Source organism: Dermacentor albipictus, chromosome 6, assembly GCF_038994185.2.
Source record: "Dermacentor albipictus isolate Rhodes 1998 colony chromosome 6, USDA_Dalb.pri_finalv2, whole genome shotgun sequence".
NCBI lineage: Eukaryota > Metazoa > Arthropoda > Arachnida > Ixodida > Ixodidae > Dermacentor > Dermacentor albipictus.
In genome coordinates this window covers 44159926-44185945 of record NC_091826.1, presented here as the reverse complement: position 1 = coordinate 44185945, position 26020 = coordinate 44159926, and the positions used below count along the sequence as shown (strand labels likewise).

The following is a 26020-nucleotide window of genomic DNA, read 5'->3' as shown; positions in this document are numbered from 1 at the left end:
TCTAATTGTCGGCTGGTCGCCCGCAGACCAGAACACTGCTTCTATGGCTTTCACTCGTGTGTGTGATCTTGAGCCTGATCATCGATGAGCTAAAAGAACCCTCTGGTGTTTGAAATTAATTCATAGCCCTCCACTATGGCGTCTTTCATAGCTCTGGTATTGCTTTGGGATGTTAAATGCAATCAATTCAATTCAATCAATCAATCAATCAATCAATCAATCAATCAATCAATCAATTCAATCAATCAGTTAGGCTGATGTTTAAGTCCAGAGAGAAAGCGCTGTGCATATGAATCTGATTTTTAAGTCCTGGAGGATGTGTACTCGCACAAATGTGCAACAGGTGTGTGCTGTATAGTGCTGTATATCTCCATGTGTAACGAATTATGATGGGCTGTCAACAAATGTGTCAGATTTACATAATTTCAGTTGTAGGTGTTGCATACTCCTTTCAAAAAAATTTAAGGTATAGTAGCTGATATATTATGAGGTTTTATTATTTTTATTGTGAGGTTTTATTATTAATAGACTAGATATAGTACAAGGCAATAATATACAGGAGGACGTTCTGTGGTCTAAGACTGTAATGGGACCTCCTAGTGAGTCCTTGTAATCAGAGATCAGTTAATTTCCAATTTGGCATACAGTCAGCCATATTGCATTTTTGCTTTTAAAGAGAATTAAATTGCTAGCTCAGAGCACATGTACAAGCTAATTATTCACCGTAGGCATTACAGAGAAAAACTATTCCTTCACCGTTGCTGATGCAACATGGCACGTCGAGACACGTCAGTCGTGTGTAACAGTAACGGTTCCTCGTAGCAATACGCAGCACACTCAAGTGAAAGTAATTCACATTGGTAAAGCGTACAGTTCAATTTAGCTGCAGCTCAGTGCTCGCAGTTATTCTTTTCCTCGCCACCACCACTTGACAGAACTGGCAAGAAAAGTCGCATACACAAATGAACGCACGGTGACCGAAAAGAGTATGTTGTGCTGCTAGTGAAGTCGGCAGTGCACCACTGTCTGCAGTGACAAACTCACACATGGTAACCATGCAGGTATCACCATCGATGAATTACCGGTAACTCAGGCCTTTGCTGGAGACCAAGTGGCATTGACTCTGGCCGGGGTCGACATGATCAAGGTAGGTTAAAAAGAGTTGCACCAATACAGTGGTGCCTCGCAGAATGGACTTAAATTCGTTTTTTGAGCTAGTTTGTTCTGTGGGACATGTTCTACATGAAACACGAATAGGCTTCCTACGGGAAACCTATTGATTTGTCCCGTGAACTTGATTAATCGTGCAAAGAAGCAAGATAGTGCAACATATCAGAAAAAAAAAGTGGCAATACTATATTTACCAAGGAAGGAGGCTGTTTGAAATCCAGAAGGGGATGACAATGGACAAAGGCAGGGAAACTATTTACATTAGCTTGTTTTTGTTTTTTTCGAACTACTAGTAATTTGAGTTCGAACTAGCCATACGCTCCTGGAAAGCACAATGTTCTGGCACCAATGTTCAGGGCATCACCAAACTGCGATCGTGTGATGCGTTTTCTGGCCACTAGATCCCATGTAAGAAGGAAAAGCTCAAGGCACGCGCAATCGAGAACAGTAGCCGCGCACTGCGGCAGCTTTCCTGCAATACTCATCTGCTCATCTTGCGTGAGAACACCAGTGTGCACTCCGTTTCCCACTCTGGCCTCGCAAATCTCCTCCTGGATCGTCACATGCTGCATTCACAACTATCGCCGCCAATTCTATTGCGCTAAGCATCTTCACCTAGCTGTTCACAGCTCGTGGAGCGTAGTGCCGTTGATGGCACTACGCTGATGGTTGATGCCCAGGCAGGTTGATGCTCATCTCCTTTTTTAGTGTGGCTGTGCTTGCGCATCATGACTGTCAGTGTAGCTGAGTGTATATACAGCTTGCATGCCCTATTTTAGAGGTAATCTGCCGCGGGTGCGAAGAGTGGGCAGCCATGATTGCGTGGTATATCGTGTGCGCTGTCTTCCCGCACGTTTAGTACTGGAGGTTGCATAATCCTAAGCTTGGGAGACGCGTTGAAGCGACAGGCAGATGAAGCATTTGCTCCCTACTGCCATTGCTCTTCGTGATAGCGTGCCGTCCCACTGCGGACTACACTATCAGCTGCGGGGAACAGGGGTAGCAAATTGACAGCAGTCAGAATGTGAATGGGCCAAACCTCCATTTTTCTAAAACTGCATTGTATATGAAGATTTTGCTTGCCTAGAGAATGGCAGCTTTGATGCACACAGATGGCTCCTTAAATTGGCTACTTGATATGGCTTCAGAATTTAGTGACAAATGCAGGCATATATTCCCCTTGGGTTGAAATGAGGGCAAGGCATCAAATGCAGAGAAAGTTTCTAGAGGAATTTTACCAAGGCAATTTATTGGCTACTTACTGTATTTACTCGAATCTAACGTGCCAATAAAACGGGTCCAAAAATTATGTGCGCATTAGAATCGAGTACGACCCTGAATCTGCGTTACCATATCGCCATCGGCATTTCAAAATGGCTACCTTGTACTCGCTTCGAGCCTAGCTGCTGTAGCTTTCTCCATGTGTGTTATGTGTATGTATGTGTGCTCGATGTATGCGTGCTTAGGCAATACTTCCTGTGGCTTAGGTTAGTGCACCGTCCGGCTTCCTGTTTTCTGTGTTTGCTCTATCAGCATGGAAGTGCCGACTGCAATGAGCTGCCGAGTTCATCACGATGCCACAATTAAAAGGAAAGCGATCACGTGTGTGGAGATAGACTGGAATCGGGCCGCATCACAGGCGTTCGCAGTTCCCAAAATTTGCGCGCGAGACTGGCGCAAACAGGAGAGGCCTTCTACACCGGCGGCTGCTACGTATGGTGTGGCCGCATGGCCCCTATCTTGAAAGTGATCTACGGCAGAGACAAGAGTCTACGCATCTAGATGCACCACGCTGTGTTCTTGTCACTTAGTTCACGTCGAAGCGAGAGGCCGCACAAAGGTCAATTCCCTCGCTCCTGCTGCCGCACTTCCTAACTCCAGCGTTTAAAGAGTTTCTACAGTCATTGAGTTATACCCGTGTCACACGGGCACATTTGGAAGGCCTTCCAGTCGACGGCCTTCGAAACGCCAGAACTCTATCGACTCAAAGGAGTTGTCGCGCTGCTACACGGCACTTTTGAAAGGCCGTTAAGTGGTTCCGGCGTTTCTCGCCAAATGGTATGGCGTTGCGTATCTTAATTTTCGTTTTCATGTCACAAGAAGTTAAACAACCTTAAAACCACTTAAAAGCACTGTAATTTCTTTTATGTTTGTTTATACATTAAAACAATTGTTTATACATTGCCTTACATATATGTTTAGTTTTTAAGTTGTTGAGTAGCGAAACTGCGGCAACGTTTGCGTCGCTGCACGTCGCTGTTGTCGAGAGTGTGTGTAGTTCGCGCATATCAAATGGCAAAAATACTTTATTGAATAATTGATAACACTCACATATAGTATTTTTAGAGCATTCTGGTTTGATTTGTTCTTTCTAACCGTGAGTTGGAGCACACTGTGAACGAGAGGGCATGTTCGCGCTGTTTCCGTTTCCGTTGCTCAAAGGCCATCGAGATTTCGATAGAGTTGTAAGGTGCTCCGTTGACTCGATAGACTATTGACTCGGCGGCCGTCGAAACCGCCCGTGTAGCAGCTTGAACTTGACCTTTGAGTCAACTGACTATCGGTTGGAAGGCCTTCCAAACGCCCGTGTGACACGGGTATTACACATGTCCATGCCTGTGTGCACGTGACACCATGCTTGCTAATTTGGTTAGCAAGTGTTTAAATGTTTATATGGCTGATAAAACTACTTTCTTTACTTTTCGTATAGCTGTCTACTAATTTGCTATCGTAATCGATGCTTTGCCTTTTGCGCAAAACTGCCATTTTCTTATTTATCGCAACTTTAGTGCATTGGGAGTAAACCTTTTTTTTTTTTTTCAAAGAGAAAGTTGTATTTCTGTATGAAAGAACGAAGTGCACGGTACTGTAAAGGGCTTTTCTTTCTTTAGGTCATGGTAGATGGGTGCGCATTACAATCGAAGGCGCATTAGAGTCAAGCAAATACGGTATGTCATTGAAAAGGCCACTGCAAGAGTAGCTAAGACTCCAAAAAGGGAAACTTGTTAAGATGACTAAGGACTCGCTAAATGTAGCAACTTTCTCACTAACTTGTGATTAGATTAGCATCGGTCATTCAAAGGGAGTAACTTGTGCCTGCACCACCTTGGTGATTCTAGGTCACAACAGGAAGCTTCCTCTGCGATCCGACAGTCCCAATCCGAGTGTCGACACGGTTCCAGGCACGCCTGGTGGTGTTCAACGTTGAGGTGCCCCTGACAAGAGGTTTCCCTGTCGTGCTTCACTACCAAAGCACCACGGAGCAGGCTTCCATCCATCGCATCCTTTCGCAGCTGAACAAGGTCACCGGTGAAGTGGTGCGCAACAAGCCAAGGTATGGAACCAGCATCGCCTGCTGGTCACAGCTCGTCTTTGTTAACTAAGCAAGGCACTGCACATCCTTCGGTCATGGAAGACTCTGTAGACCATCTAAGCTCTGGTCAATGGGTGCCGTTATCTTGTGCTGGAAGAGAACAGCAGTTTACGATAGGTAGCGAGGTACTGGAAGTCGTAAGGGAATACATCTATTTAGGACAGGTAGTGACCGTGGATCCGGATCATGAAACTGAAATAATCAGAAGAATAAAAATGGGCTGGGGTGCATTTGGCAGGCATTCTCAGATCATGAACAGCAGGTTGCTTATCCCTCAAGAGAAAAGTGTGTAACAGCTGTGTCTTACCAGTACTCACTTACGGGGGAGAAACCTGGAGGCTTACAAAAAGGGTTCTACTTAAATTGAGGACGATGCAATGAGCTATGGAAAGAAGAATGATGGGTGTAACGTTAAGGGATAAGAGAAGAGCAGATTGGGTGAGGGAACAAATGCGAGTTAATGACATCTTAGTTGAGATCAAGAAAAAGAAATGGGCACGGGCAGGATATGCATTGAGGAGGGAACATAACCGATAGTCATTAAGGGTTACGGACTGGATTCCAAGGGAAGGGAAGCGTATAGCAGGGGGCGGCAGAAAGTTAGGTGGGCGGATGAGATTAAGAAGTTTGCAGGGACAACATGGCCACAATTAGTACATGACTGGGGTAGTTGGGAAAAGTATGGGAGAGGCCTTTGCCCTGCAGTGGGCGTAACCAGGCTAATGATGATGATGATCTTGTGCTGTAAGGCAAAATTTTTCTGCTTTTGTATCTGATGATGGCTATTTAATACTTATACAGTCTACTCCCATTGATTCAACCCTTGTGGGTCTGCAAGGTTTGGTTCAAATAATTTTAAAGGTTGGATTAATCAAACAGCGACAAAATGAGCTAGTTAAATTTCTTATCATATAGTATTATCATACAGTATTACCACGGCCGCTGGATAAAGAAAAGGTGCGGCCTCCGCGTCAGGCGGGCTGCAATGGGGAGTGAACATGACAGCCGTAGTTGCATTCTCGGCCATTTGGCTGGGCCAAATGGCACTAGCTGTCGGGGATGAGACACATCAGCTTCCACGGGCGACGGTGTTCCAAGCGCATTCCTGACGCACTTACTCTGCTGATCCCAGACAACGGTCCTGGACTGATGGCGCCATGGGGAATGACAGCGTTTTTGATGCACGCGGCAGGCCACACCTTTCTTTTTTATCCAGTGGCCGTGGTATTACAATGACTTCAGTTGTTGTCGTTGGTCAGTGGCCCACAGACCTCAACTCTTTCATTGGGCCGAATGAAATCCTCAGGGAATATCACCCAGGGCACAGCACGAATTGTCATCATCACTGCAGGACATGTTGCTGCTGTCGCATCCGTTGCCTAGGGAAGCAGTAGTGCCATCTGCTGAATTTCTTGTTTTCAAGCCTCTAGTAGCCCATAACTGCATGATGGGTCTGTTAAAGAGAGAACGTAGCCAAGACTGGACCCCAAGCTGAACTGGAATCTTCGTTCCTCTTTATCTAGGACGGAAAGGCAAACAAATGTGCACATGATGGATCACCAGCTAGCCCGGTGCATACCCACTTACATGTGCATACATGTGCCTGTTACATTGCATACATGTGTGCAAACCCACTTTACACACGCATGTTCATGTACGTGGGGCACTGGGCATGTGATGTCTAAGCCAAGGTATCATTGTAGCTGTTTATTTTCAGAATTCACGACACTTGCCCGAAACTCTAGTGATAGTGGTGTTGGGGAGACTAAGAAGGAACAAATTAGGGCTTGGGCAGCAAATACAGCCCACATTTTTCACGAAGTCGTGCATACTGGTCATTTCTTAGTAGATGCTTGCCTGGCACATTGGTCAGTTCTGTCTTAAGAGAAACACCTTGAATAGGGTTTTCCTGTGAACACAGATCGGCGCTCGCTTTAAGGCTGACAACTACAGTCGATTCTCGTTACAACGGACCCTGGTAATCTGACAGAAAATGTCCATTGTACCCAAAGTCCATAATATCCTAGACGCCTCACTTCCAAAACTTTCGTCGCGATGTCTGATAACTACCGTATTTACTTGAATCTAACGTGCACCTTTTTTCCGATAAAACGGGTAAAAAAATTGCATGCATGTTAGAATCGAGTACGACCTTAAATCCATATTACCATATCGCCATCGGCATTCAAAAAATGGCTGCCTCGTACGTGCTTCTATCCTAGCTGCCGTAGCTTCCTCCATGTGCATATCTCCATGTTGTACGTGTAGCCAGGCGCTGCCGTGTAACCTAGTCTACCACCCGTCTTCCCGTTTTCTGCGTTTATTCAATCAGCATGGAAGCGCTGACTGCAAAAACATGCCGAGTCCACCATGATGCTGCATTTAAAAGGAAAGTTATGTGCGCAGAGACGGACGGAAGTCGGGCCGCATCATGGGGGTTCGGAGTTCCTGAAACTTGCATGCGGGACTGGCGCAAACAAATGGAGAATATTTTCGCCAGCAAAGCAACAAGGAAAGGTTTCAGTGGACCGAAGCAGGGCCTTTTCGCCGAAATAAAAGAGCTGCTTGCGGAATATGTGCAAGAGCAGCGAGCGGCACAGTGGCCTGTGATGACCGATCTGCTCAAAGTATGGGCGGTGCAGTTAGCCCTACAGAAAGAGCTAATGCAGAGTGACTTCAAAGCGAGCAGGTGCTGGCTATCAAATTTTGTGAAAAGAAAAGGCTTTTCTCTTCGAAGGCAAACAGGGATATGCCAAATATTGCCCAAAGAATATAAAGAGAAATTGCACAGTTTTCAGCAGTAGGTTTTGAAGTTGCGCCATACAAACGACTACCACTTCGGACAGATTGGAAATGTCGATCAGACACCGCTCTACTTTGATATGCCTGCCACCACAACCCTTGAAAAGAAGGGTGCGAAGCTAGTGCACGTTTTGTCTTCTGGCCACGAGAAAACTAGAGTCACTGCAATGTTTTGTTGCACTGCAGATGGGCACCAGCTGCCCCCGTATCTGATCTTCAGATGGAAGACTCTCTGGAAAGGAATCGTGTGTCCGAGTTGCATGATGGTGCGCGCAAATGAAAAAGGTTGGATGACCATGGACTTGTTCGCTGACTGAATTGATTACGTTTGGCGGAAGAGACCTGGCGGCAGTTTGGGTCTGCGTGGGATGCTTGTGCTCAACGCATTCAGGTGCCATCTTGACCAGCGCATCAAGGATGAGCTGGCTGCATGCAACACCGACCTTGTCGTGATACTTGGCGGCATGACATCGCTGCTCCAGCCACTTGATGTTTGTTTGAACAAGCCAGTGAAAGATGGAATTCGGGCGCTGTACACCAAATGGCTTGTCAGTTGCTGCCATAAATTCACGCCCGCTAATAAAATGAAGCGTGCCTAGCTGCAGGACTTTGCTGGATGAGTGGAAAATGCATGGTGTACGATCCCGTCTGCCATAGTCAACAAGGCTTTTAAAAAGTGCGGGATTTTGAATGCCATGGACGGCACCGAGGATGAAATGCTTTGGTCTGTTGATAGCAATAAGGAGTTGTCTGATAGCGGCGACGGGTGATATCTATTGCCTCACGTAACTCGTACTGGCGCAGTGAAAATCTGGGCGGCAAGGTATGCCGCTTCCATTTGTGTTTTTATTCATCACAACTTCTATATTGGGAATAAATCTGTTTTTTCCCAACGAGAGAAAATAGCACTTCTATATAGAACAAGCCTCAGAGATCAGAACAATGGCCTCCAAGCGCCCTGTGCGTTTGCACGTGAAGCCGCATCAACATCAACATCATTTCGGCGCCAGCATAGAGTTTCTCACTATAATACCTAGAGGATAATCTGGCGCCACCGTCTATGGGAGTTTCTTAAGGGGGCACCGTGCCGTCATGGGAATGACGGGATATGTGTCTGCGAGGCTCGTGTTGGCTGATGTTGTAAGAGGCTTTGTCTAAAACGTGGATATGGCTACGCTAATAACGCATTCTCAAAGTAAAATCTTCATAAAATGTTTCCATTCACGCATATTACATCTTTACTCACCCACGATGCATGACCAAGCAAAGAAAAGCAAGAACAGACGACCAACTGTTGCAAAGCGAGCGCGAACCTTGTCGTCTGTCCTCCAACTTTAGCGGCCCGCTGATACTTTTTACGTAACATGTAGTCGTACACACAATAACCAGTTCTCATAGTTAAACAAAACATGTTTTCGCGTAATAATAAAGCTAAAACAGCTTTTCACGTGCTGTTCTAGTAGAAAATGAATCATTGTGACAGACGGAACGGTACTTGCCAAGCGCGTCTTCAAGGTGTCCTGTATCTACGAGAACGATGCCAATCTGAATCCACAATATACCGGCATTCCCATGCATAGCACAGCGCAGCAGCGCCAGATTTCCCTCTAGGTATTGTAGTGAGAAACTCTATGGGCGCCAGAATATGCAACGCCAACGAGGAATCTGCCATGCGAGTGTCTGCCGAGAAGAGGGGGCTGGCTGAAAGGCTGGCTCGCATCTTCAGTAAACTTGAGGCCGCTGTCGTCGCTGCTAGGCTGCCGCGGCATCAAACGAAAATAACACATTTGTCGTGCAAAGTGAATAAATACTGCATGTTTTTTTCCCCTTTCATTGTACTCGCTCTGAGCTCAGTTTTTGACAGATAAGTGGGTGATCTCATGCTATTTCGGTTAAGCAGTACTACCGTTTAGTACGTACTTTTACCGAGCTCCGGTCAACTACGGTTTAAAGAGGTTTTACTGTACAGTGGAATCTCGATGATACGATCACGGCTGATACGAATTTCTGGATGATACGAATTTTTCTGTGGTCCCGGCCGAGCCCCATTACTTTGCAACGTGTTAGAGAATGGTTGTTACGAATCAATTTTCGACCCGCGTCGGTTGATACGAAAATTACCGAAGACATTGGAAATTTGAAAGTGTGCTTGGCGAAAGCCAGACGCTGCTGCCGTCTGCGCTCCAATTAATTCGCTTTGGTGTTCGGCGATATCGCCTGTCGCTGCTGCCGCTTTCGTTCTGCTTCCCTGCCTTTGATACCCGGCGATCTAATCAGTCGCTGTTGGCGTTTGTTTTCTGCCTCCCTTGCTTTCGCATCTGGTGACATGTTCATTCGTGGCATGCGCATTCGCTCCTTGTTCTTCTGGCGTTTAGTGTTGGGGGAATCCGGCGTCCGCTGGCGCTTCCCCGAACCGCATGGCGCGCAACACGGGCCTCTCACTCGACTGCAACGAAACGGCTGGCGAAGGAGCGGCAGTGCCACCGCCGACGCGCGCGCGCCTGTTCTACCGCTACTGTGTGACGTCACGGTTGCTATGCGCAGCTGCGCCCCTGACCGGCGCGCCGGTTGCTAAGGAGGGGAGGAGGTTGCGCCGCTGCGCGGAGGAGGGACCACAGTTGGCACGATTCCAGCGCACGGATGGACGCGACCGCGAGCATGAGCCCCGCCGATGGCAGCGAAAGAGAACAGTGCGCAGTTACGCGATTTCTCCCTCTCTCTTTTGGTGCGGAGGCGCGGATGCGGCGCCGGACAGCGCGGAGGCCGCGACTGGGCGCGAAGAGTTTGAAGCGGTGGCACTTGTGTTGCTTTTGTGCTTTTCTTCATTTTCCGCGTGCCATTGGACGGAGTGGCTGCTGTGCTTCGGGCCGCGTTCTTTGTGTTAGACGTGGGCGACGGCGAAGGACCCACCACCGGCGGCTGAAACGCTGCATGCGCGCTAAGTTCTGAGGCGTGCGCGAACGAAATCAGCGACGACACGTGCGCGCGTTTTTATGGATTTTAACAAAGCCTGCTAATTGACCTGACAAAGAATAAGAGGCAGAGGACATTAGAGAATTTTCTACAAGAAATAAATCCTTTTTACGTACGTGTGTCTGAGTGAGTTCACCACTGACTCTTTGATTTAGCTAGTTTTAATTGTTTCGATGATACGAATTTCGGCTGATACGAATATTTTTCGTGACCCCGTGAGATTCGTATCATCGAGATTCTACTGTATTGCATAGGTAATGAAACTTGAGCTTATCTTTCTTCCTTTTTTTTGTTGTGCAGGTGTTTAGTGAAGAACACAAGTGGCCTGGTTGAAATCAAGGTGAGCCGTCCGATATGCGTGGAGCTTTACAAGGAGTTCAAAGAGCTTGGCCGCATCACGCTTCGATCAGGTGGCAGCACCGTGGCTGCTGGCGTTATCACTGAGGCAAGTACCAACGGTCCTGTTCGAAAGTTAGCATTGTCATCAAAACGAGTATTTCGGTCGTCGACCTATAATTTAAACTTGGTGCAGACTTCCGAAAAGGTCTGCATAGTTGGGAGTTCTGAATAACTAATTTACCTGGCTTTGGAGAACTCATTCATTTAATCTGACTGCTCAGCATATCTTCCTACCTCACGGGATGGATGATGTCAGGAGATTCAGTCGATGCATTTTCTTTAGCATCACAGTATTGTTGTGAGGCCTGCGTTCTTACCTTGAACAAGTGTGAACAGTGTGAAAAGCTGATTGTGTGTAATGAGGCATCAGTGTTGCACAAAGACAGTGACCTATGTTTCTGTATAAACAGAAAGGGGAGCCGTCCACATGTTATGTGCAGCGTTGTTAATGTGTTTGTGTTGTTTGCCGTTTTGCAGGTAATGTAATTGACGAGTGGCCAACGTTTACAGACAGTGAGGCCTGATACAAATGGACTTATGACTTTATAAGCATGGATGATTTGCACAATCTCTCTGAAGAATGACACGACACTGGACAAAGGCTCGCGGACTCTACACTGATGCAAGCTCTCTGCAGTTTTTTTTTTTGAACTTAAGGCAATAAAAGAAAAGGGGGATGCCTGAAAGCATTATTGCACTTTATTACTGTTATAAAAATGCATTTGGTGTTACCTTGTTAGACTGTGATTGATTTTGGTGTCCACTACATCAGTGCTTGGTCGTTTTTAGATTTAGCTTTCCTGTCGCACATGTCAATGCCTGTGCCACATGGGTACAAAAAAGTACATTAACTTCTCAAAGTTTAATGCCATTCACATGGTGCCACATGGACATGCCAGATGACAGTAAAACTCAATTCCACTTGTGGTACAGTGCGTTCTCGCAACTCATTTGACAATGAATGAATGCCTACTCTTGCTTGCTACCAAGGGTAAAGAGTACGTTCGATTCGCCTGCACCACCCGAACTAGTTCACGAGGTGCTTCACCCCGCCATTCGTTTCAGCGGTGCACCAATGGCGCCTGCTGAACCGTGCCATTCATTTCAAAAGGTGCAGGGCTGGTTCATGATTTTGCTGCACCCACTCCAGTTGGTGCCGACTTGGTGCAGGCGTACAGGTACAAAGCAGCAGCGTAGCAGACAACGCAGCACTTGGGTGCGAGCGCCGTTGAAATACCGCTTACGCATGCCTGATGTGTATATGCAAGTGTGGCATGTATTTACACTCCAGAAGCCGATCATACCTGCAGTTCAGGACCTTTCAAACTTACGCACTCCGTGCACATTAGTCTGACATAACACGCCTGCACCTCTGCATTCATTTCAAGTGTCTTGCTGGGCCTGCACCTCAGAAATCGAGCTGCACAATTTTTTAACTTCTCGTGAACCGCCGTGAACTAAATCACTATGGTGCAGGCGAATCAAACAGACCCCAAGTTAGCAGTTACGGCTGCTTGAGAAAAGCACACTTCAGAAGTAATCGGAATTGACATAATGTGAAATGTGCCTTGAATGTTTTGCAGCCATATGAATAGGGGACATTATTTGCAGTTTTTATTGATGTGCGGAAATGATAAACTAAAGGGAAATGAAAGTGGACGAAAAAACAACTTGACATTGGTGGGAGCCAAATGCACAACACACACGTAAAGGTTGTGGGTCCGGCTCCTACCAGCAGCAAGTTAACTCCGAGAAGGACTTCGATGGATTAGTGATTCAATCATTCCTTCAATGTACTTTTTGATTGCTCCGCGACCTCTATGACCTTCACATTTTTCCAGAAAAAAAACAGACCAATGGCCACTATCTGCAATTCTGCATAAGCCAAGCCCCCTTTTCCGGTATTACTCCTAGCTTAACGGGGGAGGGGGTGCTTGTAATATTTTGGTAGTGTTTTAAGGAGTCTTTTGGTGAATGACAGAAATTGGAATAAAGGGGAACGTACAGCTCATGAGGGCAGGTCAAACATTTTGGATAATTCGTATAGAATTTAAACTAAGCAGAACACATGAATAATGGGGGCTGAATGTATGTCTTTTGCACGTATCTAAATGTATCCTAGTTATCCAGTGTCAATCCTAAGCATTGCAGCTGAACTGGACCACCCAGTCTACACGAGATAACACACCATGTGGAATAAAGAGGTTGTCTATCTAACCCGCACTGTACTCTGGGGAGCAAGAGGTTGTTCGGAGCATGGGAAGCAAGGAAAGGTCTCGTCCATTCTAGCAAGTGAAGGTCATTATTATCCTAATCAAGGTCAAAACTAGACCACCAAGCCTAAACCGTACAAAAACCCGATCAAGTTGAGCACATGCTTGCACGGCTAAAGGTGGTTTCTTGTTCTATTTTTTTTTTCAAAGGCGAATTGCTGTCTAATCATAGAAAGCTAACTGCTGGGGTGTAGCACTAGAGAGAGTTTCGTAACCAAGCAGTGCAGACAGCCAAAGCAGCCCTGTTACTGCAAACGAAGCGACTGGTTCATTCCTGGCCATGAAACTGTCCAGTGATTAGGCCCTGGGCCCACTAGACAGGCAGCCATTAAAATAGGCAGGGTTGCCAAGCATCGCCGTCTTGTATGAGAAAACTATTTATTCACAAAACCTCTCCAAAACACAAAGCCGCACGCTGCTTGTGTTCCCTTTGAACCCCCCTAGAGTCTATTGCAGGGGACGCACCCTGGAATGGCTGGGCACTTGCTCACTACCTTCACTGCTGGAATGATGCCATGAAGTCTGTGACTACCTTCTTAAGCTTATTGTTTGTGTCATCGCTGATATGGCCCTCCTTAGCGATGGTCGCCAAGAGGTCCTTCTGCGTGGACCTGATGTGCTGCAGGAACTCGAGCTCAAACCGGTTGATCTGCGATGGGTCCATCTTGTCCAGGTAACCGCGCACACCCGTGTAGATGACTGCCACCTGCTCCTCAATGGCCATAGGGCAGTACTGGCCCTGTTTCAGGAGCTCTGTGAGGCGGACACCCCGGTTCAGCAGCTGCTGCGTGGCAGCGTCCAGATCGGAGCCGAACTGTGCGAATGCAGCCACCTCTCGGTACTGCGCCAGCTCCAGCTTCATGGAACCTGCAACCTGCTTCATGGCCTTGGTCTGAGCCGCCGATCCGACTCGGCTGACAGACAGACCGACGTTGATGGCTGGCCGGATGCCCTTGTAGAAGAGTTCAGTCTCCAAGAAGATCTGCCCGTCGGTGATGGAGATGACGTTGGTCGGAATGTAGGCAGACACGTCACCGGCCTGGGTTTCGATGACGGGAAGGGCCGTAAGGGAGCCGCCTCCGAAGGAGTCGTTCATCTTGGCCGCGCGCTCCAGAAGACGGGAGTGAAGGTAAAACACGTCACCCGGGTAGGCCTCACGACCGGGGGGTCGCCGCAGCAGCAACGACATCTGACGGTAGGCCACGGCCTGCTTGGACAAGTCGTCGTAGATGATGAGGCCGTGCATCCCGTTGTCCCGGAAGTACTCTCCCATGGCGCAGCCTGCGTATGGCGCTAGGTACTGCAGCGGAGCGGCGTCCGAGGCCGTGGCACTGACGATGATGGTGTACTTCATGGCATCGGCGCCCGTCAGTCGCTTGACAATTTGGGCGACGGTGCTCCTCTTTTGGCCTATGGCGACGTAGATGCAGAACAGTTTCTTCTTTTCTTCCGAGCCCTCGTTGAAGCGCTTCTGGTTGATGATGGCGTCGATGGCAATGGCAGTCTTGCCCGTCTGACGGTCGCCGATGATGAGCTCACGCTGGCCACGACCGATGGGCACCAGGCTGTCGACGGCCTTGATTCCCGTCAACATGGGCTCTTTGACGGAGATTCGGGGAATGATGCCGGGCGCCTTGACTCCGACACGGGCCCTGCCCTTGCACGCCAAGGGACCCTTACCGTCGATGGGGTTGCCCAGGGCATCGACGACACGACCCAAAAGCTCGGGTCCCACCGGCACGTCGACGATGGCACCCGTCCGCTTGACAATGTCACCTTCCTTGATGAGCCTGTCGTTACCGAACACGACGATACCGACGTTGTCCGTCTCCAAGTTCAGGGCCATACCCTTTAGGCCGCTGGAGAACTCTACCATCTCCTCCGCTTGGATGTTCTTGAGTCCGTAGACGCGAGCGATACCGTCTCCGATGGACAGCACGCGCCCGGTCTCCTCCAGATCGGCCGTGGCCGACTGGCCCAAGACGCGTTCTTCCAAGATGGACGACACCTCGGCGGCACCGGGGCCGGCTGACACGCATTTCGAGGTAGAAAAGTTGCGCGCAAGGTACGAACTCACGCCGGTGCAGCGGTTGGGGTACTTGGCAACGCCCCGCACCAGCTGTTTGGCGAATGCGCCAGTAAATCGAGCAGTTACGAACGCCATTTCACAGCTCGAAGGTGACTTGAGATGTAAGCAATGGCGGTGAGGTCTGCCGAGAGAAAAGCCTCGACCGCAGTGCACCCTAGGCCCACTTTATTTTTTTGAGGATTGCTCTAATTTCCCTTGTACGATATTCCCGCTTGTACTGTAGGCGTTCAATATGTCCCAAAATGGATAAATTTTTAAATTATTGTGAATCTGAGACGAATTTAGCAAACAGTTTTATTAAAGTGAGCAGAAAGCTGGAGCTATTTCGACGGGCTTGTAAGCGAAACTAAACTAATCCTTAATTTAGGTCAGCACAACAATAATCCTGGCTCTTTTTAGCTGTTTGAGCATTGTTACAACTGCCTAGATGTTATTTAACTTTATGCATGTAATATCGGGTACATGTGGTGTAGTGCCATCGAGAGACGTGTGTGCGTTCGCGTCTCGGAAAGGTCCCATGGTGTCAGCAAAATAATTGTGCTGGCCTCTAGGCACGGGATCCCAACAAAATAACAGCCAGGGTGACAACCGTTTTCCGTTTGTTGGCCCGTGCAGCCGTTTTGTTTTGCGCTGCAAAAGCTTCAAATTGCCTCTGTTGAGACGCTCTCTTTGTTGGAGGGACAAGATGATTTGTGTGTTACAGAAGTGAAATTTTCGCGGCTCTTGCCGTTCTGTGAAGCGCGGTAGAACATGGGTGAACGCCGAGAGCCAACTGAAACTTCTCCGGGTGAGTTTTTAAAGTTGTTTTGCTGGGAACGTTTGTAATAATCCCGCTGCTCCCTCGCTACGTCTTGGGCGCGCGTGTGCGAAGTTACGCGTATACGTGATTCAAGCAGACCTTAGCTGCAACTGCTATCTTCGTGGTGAACCACAGTCAATGTAGAAAGCAAACTAAACATGTCAAAACCGCGGTGCGAGCTTTACTATTTTTTTGTGAGGAAGTTGCGAGACGGGAAGCTGTTGCCGACTTGGTAGAAAAACTGCGTTTTAATGAGCAAAATTTTGCCTTCTGCTTCACTTTGCCAAAAATCACCGGGCAACGTTCTTTTGAGGGTGGCCAAGATAGTGACCAGCGTGGACTACAACGCTCGTTGTGTACGCATGTAAACTAGCGCAAACTTGTTATATCAGTCGCTAGTCTTCAGTGCTGTACCGAAAGTCATCCACGAGCTTGCCCGCATAATTTGCCCACGAGCTTACAAAGTCGGTTTATGGTGTGAAGGAACGAATGTACCGTACTCGTGTTTTGTCTGACCTCTCCGCGCCAGCCGCGAAGCACGCATTGTTGTTTATGTGGCCTTTGTTGTCATTGCGTGAAACACGCCAGGTGTCGTGCACGTACTACTACGTACGCTCACACAAACGTTGCTCGCCTTGTAACGACACGCTTGTGACCCCGTCACGCGTAGAACGTTCAATGGAAACGATTGTTTAGCTGTAGTCAATCGGTGGCGCTGTTATCTGCCTGTGAAGAGTTCGTTTGAGGCGTTTTGTAAAATGTGCATTGCTCTGCGGTGTACAGTGCACTTTACAACAAAATGCTTAGGGCCTCCGAAATCATTCGTTATAAAGGTCGCGCACCATACAGCTCACAATAGAACCGGGGCAGAGTTAGACCTTAGTTGCAGAGGCGTTCGTTGTGGAGACGCTGGGCTGTATTATCTCATTGCACTATAACTCTGAACTAACAGACTGGCACTTGATAGGCAATTATTTTCTCTGGTGGTTCTATAAAGGCGCGACAGCAATAAAAACGTGGGTTTGACTCCTTCTGCCACAAAGTACGCTGTGAAAAAAACAAAAAAAGAAATCTTAATGTTCATGTTCCATGAAGTTTCAATGGTGCAACTGAAAAACTTCTGAAAAAATTATTCGAGTCAGGTATGTTGTTTCAAAAGCTTGTGTGTGCATACTGTACAAACTGGAATATAGGTCGACCCTTGACGTTGACTTGGCCAGACAACAGCTCACAATGTGCCAACGTCCACTGTATAAGATGAGGGGTGACTTTAGCCGTTTGCTCTATTTAGAAAAAAATTCTCAGCACATATTTCAGGTTGTACAGTATGTGGCCGTTGTGCCTCATTCACTAGATAATAATTCCTTACGTGTGTATAAAACTGCGAGCACCAGTATTTGAGTGCAGTGTAATTGGGCTAGTTAATGAGCTAGCACGCCAAGACATTTCTGCCCTTGTAGTGCCAGAAGCTAGCGCCCAGGTTAGTGCACTTGGTAGAGTGACTGCCCTAGTAAAGCTGTTGCACCGGGTTCAGCGTCCGGACAAAAATGAAGTTTTCTTGAACTATCTAGCCCCATGGTGAAAACCTTTATGGTTACCTCTACGGTTCGAATTCTGGAAGTACAGCACTCAAACAAAATACACTGAGAAGAACAACACACACACATTGCGCTATGTGTGTCCTTCTTCTGTCTATTCTGTTTGAATGCTCGTCTTCTAGAACTTGAACTATGCTACACCAACTGGCCCAAGTTTCCACCTTAATGAAGTACCTTTATGGCATTCTGCCATGTTTCTTTAATTACCTATTTATTCACTTGTGCATACTGCTATTCCAGACACTAGTGGGACATTGCAGGAGTGGGCACAGAAGAGTGCAGTTAAGTGCAAGAAATAATAAAGAATGCAATTAGGCAAATCTTTCCCAAATAGTTTCTGTGGCAACTGCCATAATGCGTCATCTAAATTGTTTTGCTAGCCAACAGTATATGGGGAAAAAAAGACACTAACAATCTAAAATATGGGCAAACAGTTTAATATACCAGGGGAAGTACAATTCAAAAAGGAAATGGGTACACCAGTACACATTTGTCAGTTGACAATCTTATGCAAAGTGGAAATACATTCTCATACGCGCACTGCCCCCTGATGAATTTCTGCAGGACTTGGATGTGTTTAGCACATCGAGATTTGTACAAAAATTACAGTTACAGTCCGGTGCTAGTGCCCATGAGAATATAAATGTGGAGGTTTAGGCAGCATCGGAGCGACGACTTTTTCACAGCTCTGCCTAAACATCCTCCATTTGGCATCAAATTGCTTTGTGACCGAAAATTGGTCATATTCAACAAAATATTGTGTTACTAATCCAAAAGTTTGTGATAATTGCGCATTTGCAAGAAGTCGAAATGCTTTCCTGCATTCGGGAAAATATGATTGCTTAGAGATTTGATCCAATAAAGGCAGATACAGTGTAATGAATAAAGCCACGGGAATGCCACAAGCCCGAAGATTAGACAAATCCATGACCTGCCTGTCGTTCCAACGGTAGTTGAATAATCACAGCACCAGAGTTTCCTCTAGTAATTTTGGTGGGAAACTGTGGTTTTACATAGGTGAGCCGCATTTTACGAGGCTGTCATTTGTGGTGTTTAGTCTCTGCGTATATCATCGTTCACAGAGTACGAGAGTTGAGAGTTGATCACATCGTCCTTGCATTAAGCATGACGGGAAGGCATTGACTCACATGTCCAATGTTTTAATAACAACTGTATTCTGGTAATCAAAAACTGGATGGTTGAGACAAAAGTAGTCATTTTTGCTTGCGGCGACTCCTAGCAGTGGAGGATGTCAGAATATGTGTGTTAGTCATGTATAGATGGTGACAACACAAGAACGCAAGGACAAATACGTCACTGTCCAACTCCACAAGAATTTGTATAGATGCATCAGCCAATTGAGTTTGATCATCCATGATGTCGAGGTGGAGGTGAACTTCTTTCAATACGGGCATCTATCAGGAACTGCGTTTTCGGGCGTGTACTCACCGAGGGTAGATGCAGGACTTTTTTGTAGGCAGAGCTCGTACCGAATTCTTAGAGTGTCACTGCATCTCGAACGCCCTGTTTATTATTCAAACCCTCAGAGACAGTAAATGCCCTGTAGTAAAACATGGCGTAACTGATCTGGCTTTGTTGTATGCCACCTCGGCAGAGTTGCTTCTTCATGAGCCATGATGGCTTCGTGGCTATGACATTCTGCTGCTAAGCGTGAGGCCACAGGTTCAACTTCCAGTTGCGACAGTCATATTAAGATGGGGCTGGAATGCAAAAATGCTTGCATACTTGGATTTGTGTGCATGTTAATCCCTTCCATGCCATGGATGAGCTGGGTTTGTTCATGCATTTCTTGTAATAACACCCAAAGATGAGCTCAGCTCAACAATTTTCTCATTGACAACACTTTATATATTTCTTTTTCACTTTTTTTTGTGAATTGCTGTTAAGCTTCACCTTTACAGTAGAGGTTTATGTCTTTGCATAAGACAAGTGCTAAATGATTGCCAGCATAGTATTTTGAGAAGGATTTCGGTAGTACTGTGGCATGGAGGAACACTAGATGGTCAGAGTCAATTCTGAGCCCTACAGCATGTGTTGCTTTTGTACGTTAAACTCTATTTGTCGGGGCTGCTTTCTCGCAGTGAAAATGGTTTGTTGCTACATATGGTCTGTGACATTTAGGTGTTGGAGTTTCACAAGAAGTGCTTCTCCTGTTGCCAGCCTCGGAAAACGCTGACGCAGAAGAAGAACTGACCACTCCGAGGCTCGAGTGTGCCATCTGCCTTCAGAAGTGCATCCACCCTGCCCGGCTACCCTGTGGCCACATCTTCTGTTTTCTATGTGTGAAGGGCATAGCGAACCAAAGCAAGAGGTGTGCCATGTGCCGACAGGTGAGGGAATTGATCCGCTTCCAGCCATGTTGGCTAGTGCAGGTATAGCTGGACGTCGATATAACAATCACTGATATAACAAATTATTGGATATAACAAAGTATATCTAATGTGTGTCTCGCCGCTGCCGGCGTATGACAAATATATGCTTATAATGAATATCGTATTTCGTGTCAGATGCGACATTGTGGTAACAGTCTTCAACTCTGGAACCACATGGCTTGTCAGTCCAGGAGGTTATAATTCATTAATTGATCATACTTGTTGTTGTTGCCAGATAGAAATCATGTGTGATAGCATTCAGTGCAGAAGTAACATGGAAGCATTTCATCTTGCTGCTAATGAACATGTACATTATCGATATGTGTATAAAAAGCTGGAAGCACTTGACAAGTGAAAAGACCATTTTAACATGGAATCATAAGAGAAAGAGAAGTAAAAAAAAACAATAATCTGGAAAGAAATGTGTTTAGTGATTCAACCATTCTGTAGCAATGATGTGTTAATGTTTGTGTACATTCAAGTTTTAAGTGCAGAATTTGGCACTGTAATGGAGTCACCATCACCTAATGCTGTCTTCGACTAGAATGGGCATTCCAGGTGAACACCCAGTGTTTTTAATCTGTTGCAGCAGTGAGAGGCTCATTGTTTATATCAACAGAACTAGGCTACCGCAACTAGGGTATGGTTAGGACTTCCCAAATATTTTTGTTAAAGACCCTCTGCAGTGAAATTGGGGACTGCTCAAAAAGGAGTCTGGTTTCAGATGCTGTAGATATAAAGCAGCCTCCATGCATACCTTTACATTTGAAGTACGAGCGGATCCATCCCAAAAAGTGGGTAAAGACGTTTTCAATGCTGAAACTGCAAAAAAAATTCCATCATTACTGCTTTCTGGCAGTGGCACTCAACCGAGAATGCCGAGAACCAGCACAACTCTTCGGCATGACCTCTGAGAGCGGGTGGCGCTTGTGGCATGCAGAAAGTCTTGGAGGCCATGGTCTGGGGTTCCCATATTATCCATTAACCACCAGCTGCATGCATCATCTGCTTAGGTGCTATTAACGGCTGTTAATAAGGAAACCAGATGGTTACCAGTGCTGCAGCCTTGCCAAGACAGCGAAATAGTCTTTACACACTGTACACTCTAAGTCTAAATATACTGTGGTCTTCAGTAGTCCCTATACTCTCTTCGTGCTCTATATCGGCTCATTCGTAACCAATTTACCTATAGGGAATTTAAGTTGCAGTTGGTGTTCGAAGTTTGAAGTTTGTTTTAGATTTTCTTGAAGAGTACAATGCACTTTAGAGACTCTCCAGGACCTAATAAAATTGTTAAAGCATCTTAAGTCAAGGTGTATGTCAAGGTTTGACTTTGCACAGTCTTGAAAGGGTCTGGTTGGTGTTGCACTCTGATGAAATGTTTGTCATGTTGCTGTTATAACATAACAGAGAATGGCAGAGTCATATGGAGAGATGAGATTAGGGAATTTGTTAATGCAGGGCATAGCTCAGTTTGAATTAAGGACAGGGGTCATGGGAACCTGTCATGGTAGCTTAGAGGCTGTGCCATTCTGGTGCTGGGTGCAAAGTTACTGATTTAATCCCTGACTGCAGCGGCCGCTTTATAGTGGATTTGGAAAGCAGAAACACTCGTGTACCAAGGATTCTGTGAGCATTAAAAAAAAAAAAAGAAAACCCCTAACTGGTTGAAATTAATCTGTAACTCACCACTGCGGCATCTCTCATAGGCCTTCTGTGGCTGTGAGACAATAAATCTTATCTGAGCTCTCCTCCTTAAAATCTTTTCCTGTCAAATAAAGTTTATATACATATATCATGTCTATGAATCGGGTGGAGTAGGAGGGACAGCTCTGGGATAATTTTTTCAGTGCTATATTTAAATACAGGCTCATAATTAAGGTAAACATTTTGTCATTTATTTTGATCTAGTCGAGTAATAATGCATTAGAGGAACCTGCCGGGGTCACCTATTTTGAGGAAAACTGCAGCTCACGTCTGTCTTCATCGCTGAAGGAGTCAATTTGATTGCAAAATGTCAGGTTCTTCTGAGTGAAAAAGTTTTGGTTGCAGACGTCTGCTCTATAAGACTGACGATGAAGAAGAAGAAGAAGAGCTACGGAGGGGTTGAAAGCTGAGCTTGCTGGTGCTTCTCCACAGAAATACTTGGGGATGGTGCGATAGAACGAGACAACATGGCTAGCTTGTTTTGTCTAATCTTTTTCCGGTCATTCCTCTCTGTCCCTGTGTACTCTTGTAGATGAACAGTTATAAAATGCAACAAGCTTTTCTTCCTTTTCCTTTATTTTTGTCTAGGAAATTCCTGCTGACTTCACAGAGAAGCCAGAGTTGATTCCAGATCCGGAGGCCGAGCAGGACTCGCCTACTGAGGAGAGCTACAGGTGGTTTTATGAGGGCCGCAATGGCTGGTGGCAGTATGATGAAAGGACCAGTGCAGAGCTGGAGGCAGCGGCTGCCAAGCAACTTTCCAGGTATGCTTCTCAGCGCATGCAAACTGCGAAATATCTGGTGGTGCTGACTCAACAGTTGGGGCTGTGCAATAAGCATTGGAACAAAAATAGAATGATGGATGAGTTCGAATAAGTTCGTAATGTACAGCAAAAAAGAAAAAGAAAAGAAACCACAGGGACAGCACGAGCATTGTCTCTCTCTAAAGGTTCAGCATGTAGCAACGATATAATTGTCACGTGATTTTAATGAATTGTGAATTGAAATATAGTACAAGCACTTGTGTTGCCGATACATTACCTTGCCTGTACCTTTTTTAGCTGTACGTAAATGTTAGATTGCTTGCATTTTTGCAAATTGTTACATATGATAACCTGATAAGCATTTTGGCTCGTGCAAGCTGTTAAAGTGCTGAAACAATGGGCAACCCTTGACACGGCGAGGAAGCATGGCATCATAAGCTGTCACGCTGCTCCATCGCTTTCGCAGGCTTTGCGGGTATGGTGCAGGGGTTAGAGTGTGTCATTGTTAACAGAGACGGTTTTAGTGGCTTACACTCTCAACGCAGAGCATCCGCACGGCACGAGTATGCTGCGGTGCATGACATGGAAAACTGAGTCGCTTCATTGCTGAGCTTCAACATGTCGGCAGGTGTTTGTGCCACTGAAAAATAATCGCTGCCAAAGTAAACAAGACCATCCAGCACCCATGCAGATAGCGGCGATTTCAGTGTTGCCTCTGTCCTGCCAGCTATATATACATAGATTACTAGACTAGTTGGTGGCAAGATACCCGCTATCTTCCTCGTTGAGAGCAGATATTTTGTACCGGCACGAGATACTATCTCCATCCACCGGCGATGTCCACGTCAGCCCCTTGTCACTGAAAAAAAGTTGACATCGTCATGTGATGTGCACGCCTTGCTGTGAAGCAACGGATTGCTCCCCTGTATGAATACCATTTAAATAAATGCTACAGGCAAACATGATAAAATTAGTGTTTGATGTAGGAGTGCCCTTTTTCTGGAGTTTCATTGACATTCATTTTATGACAAGAGACGACTTTGTTACACAGAGAAATTGGGTTTAAATGGAGCGGCGCCATTATTCTGCAATTCAAGGCACTCGCAATGAACAGAGGGTGTTACATAGTGGCATCGGGGATCTCGGAGGTCATGCTGTGCTGCACACTGCTGTCTACTTTCATTCTCAGGATTGTACACGGTTTTCGAGATGTGCGCCGTGAAACAAGTGATTAAAACGCACTATTGTTCCATTTACTTTTTTAACAAGCCATTGCTTTCTGCCATTGCTTGAAATACAAAAGTAGCTGGAACGCCCACGTATTTCGTCACACACCAGGGGAATGAATACATCTCGAAATTGATGTCATCTTGAAAATTTGTTTCAAGTGGACACACCTTGTTGGCGTACCGGCTGCAATTTGTAAATTGCAATATATTTGCCTTCCGGTAAGTAATAAAGGTTCTAGGGAATTTGAAAAAGTTAGTTGTCTATTATGATTTCTTGTGCGAGTAATGTCTGCATCCTTGAGTAATCTGGCTTGATGACTTGAATTGGGCTGTCTACCACAAGCACATTTTTAAAATTCTGTAGGGTTTTTAAAAAACACTCGGTATAGTTGTGCGATTTCTTGTGCTAGACGGTGCTGACATTCTTTTCTATGCCTATCATTAATTATATCTGTACTGCAATTCTGCAATTTGTTTACCTGGTGGTTTTTCTCTGTGTGTCATTTGTAGCAGGGCGTGGATCCGTTCAAGCCTGTTAAAAGCTTTTTCTCTGCACCCCAAACATCCTGTGATGTCTGAATAAAGTTAGTGGACACTGTTAGAGTTACGGGAGACATTTGCAATTTCTAGAGTAGTGGTCACTCGTTGTGAGTTGCCACTGGTTGTCCAGAGTGTTCCAGTGGGGCTGGGCTTCATGTTAAGCTGTTTCTAGTTGACTGCCTGGCTGGTTGCAAAAAGGAAAAGAGCAGGTGGGGAATCATGCTGGTTCTTCTTCGGCTTTTTTTTTTTTTCCGATCCCAGCCGACGAGCCTACAGGGCTTTCACACAGGGCTGGGAAGGTTCTACAATCCCGCACCCATGGAATTCGTGGACTAAGGGGACTAACTAGTAGAAATTAATCCAGAGCTCCCCTTACAGCATCCCTTATGATGAGCACGTTGGTTCGGGATGTTAAACCCATAAGTCAAGGAGTTGGGACTTGTGTCTAGTGCTTGTGTCATTCAACTAGATGCCTTTATAGAGTCGCATGACCTTTTCTTTTTTTCTTCATTTGAAACACACAATGCATCCTTGCAGGTGCGAAGTACTGATCGCAGGCTTCCTCTACATCGTTGACTTTGAGCACATGGTGCAGGTGCGCCGCAACGATTTTTCTCGGCGACGACGAGTGAAGCGCGATCTAGCTGGTGTCCCCAAAAAGGGAATAGCGGGGATCAGACTCGAGGAACCGCCACACGACACGACCGTTGGTGGTGTGCAGCCACACACGAGGGAGTGCAATGCTACAGAACATTCATCACCCAGTGATTCGGGCAGTGCAGCTGAAGGCGCCAGCACTGCCGAGAACGCAGACCACAGAGCCTCGGACTCCACGGTCGAGCAGGATGCCATGCTTCTCAACTCTTCCAATGGAGGGGGTGATAGCATTGTGTCACTGTCTGAAGAAGACACATCTGCAGATGCCTTTCTCGAAGGGACTTCCATTGGCTCATTGCGGTTGGACGACGACGATGACGGCGATGGGAGGGGAAGCGGTGATGCATCGTCACCGTCACTGTACCGCCTTAGCCGGTTTGGTCGCAGGAGGTACTACGAGGACAACTTGTGATTTGTGTGCAGTGTGAAACCAAAAAAAAACAACTCTGGTTCTCTATGCATGACCTACATCTTGCATTTAAGTGATACGTAGAGCAGGTGTAATACATAAGTGACTTGCAGTGAATTGTGGCAACTTCTGTTGTTGATCACAGCACTGAAAATGTTCAACCACAGAATTTTTTTTTAGCTACGAGTGACATGTGCTGAAATATTTCGTAGGCCGCAAGCCCTTAGTGCTTAGGTACCAAAGTGGGAAGCTCTCGTGTGACTTTTCGCTGGATTTCTTGGTGTTGGTGCTTCCACGGCTGTGAAGGCCATATGTGTCATGTTTGTTTGTACATACAGCTAGGCAGTTTATTGCCTTTGTGCCTAGTAGGTCTGACTTACCACAAGTGTTCTTGTTTGTCTTTGCACAAATGTTGCTGGTCACACATTTCGTGCTTTATTTGCCTTGATTAAACTGAAGCATTTTGAAAACTAATGTCGTTATTTATGAATTTTTGTTACTGCACTTAGCAATTCTCCAACTGTTTGCTAGCATTATGCGAATGCATCATGACATTCACATTGCGGCATGCCACAAGGGGAGGACTTACGATGCAGTGGTGTCTCCATTGTTTCTTCATGATAAACTCAGCGGTACTCCGTTGTCAACATTCTTACGCTCTGCAATGCTTGTTGCATTTAGAGTGCACTTGCCAACTAATCTAGGCTTGACTGTCAGTTCTGCATACTTTGCCAAATTAGAAAAGACATGCATCTTGTTATTTCTCACATTTGATACAACTTTTGCTTCATGCCACCCCACCCCCCGAAAAAATTAAAATACCGCCATGTCTGCTTCACATTGTG

General features: G+C 46.2%; 2 protein-coding genes and 1 pseudogene across 5 annotated transcripts in view; 2 read left to right on the top strand and 1 right to left on the bottom strand.

The window, feature by feature from the left end:
* HBS1 (translation elongation factor EF-1alpha (GTPase) HBS1) overlaps positions 1 to 11403 on the top strand; it is a 44287-nt gene extending 32884 nt beyond the window's left edge. For all 3 annotated transcript variants that reach the window (XM_065423887.1, XM_065423888.1, XM_065423886.1), the window contains 4 exons: positions 1062 to 1147; positions 4290 to 4504; positions 10619 to 10763; positions 11195 to 11403. In XM_065423887.1, the coding sequence (XP_065279959.1) occupies positions 1062 to 1147; positions 4290 to 4504; positions 10619 to 10763; positions 11195 to 11203 (455 nt within the window). In that variant the 3' untranslated portion in view covers positions 11204 to 11403. The remainder of the gene's footprint in view (positions 1 to 1061; positions 1148 to 4289; positions 4505 to 10618; positions 10764 to 11194) is intronic.
* Positions 11404 to 13349: 1946 nt separating this feature from the next.
* LOC135895739 (ATP synthase subunit alpha, mitochondrial pseudogene) lies at positions 13350 to 15224 on the bottom strand (annotated as a pseudogene).
* Positions 15225 to 15444: 220 nt separating this feature from the next.
* Positions 15445 to 25649, top strand: Rnf146 (Ring finger protein 146). Of its 2 annotated transcripts, none has more exons than XM_065423891.1 (4): positions 15445 to 15866; positions 19658 to 19827; positions 22165 to 22340; positions 24647 to 25649. In XM_065423891.1, the coding sequence occupies exons 1-4, from the start codon at positions 15830 to 15832 to the stop codon at positions 25176 to 25178; spliced, it is 915 nt and encodes a 304-aa protein (XP_065279963.1). In that variant the 5' UTR covers positions 15445 to 15829; the 3' UTR covers positions 25179 to 25649. The 2 variants fall into 2 exon arrangements, with proteins under 2 accessions (XP_065279963.1, XP_065279962.1); XM_065423890.1 differs by having other exon boundaries at positions 15446 to 15866; positions 19619 to 19827.
* Positions 25650 to 26020: the final 371 nt, after the last annotated feature.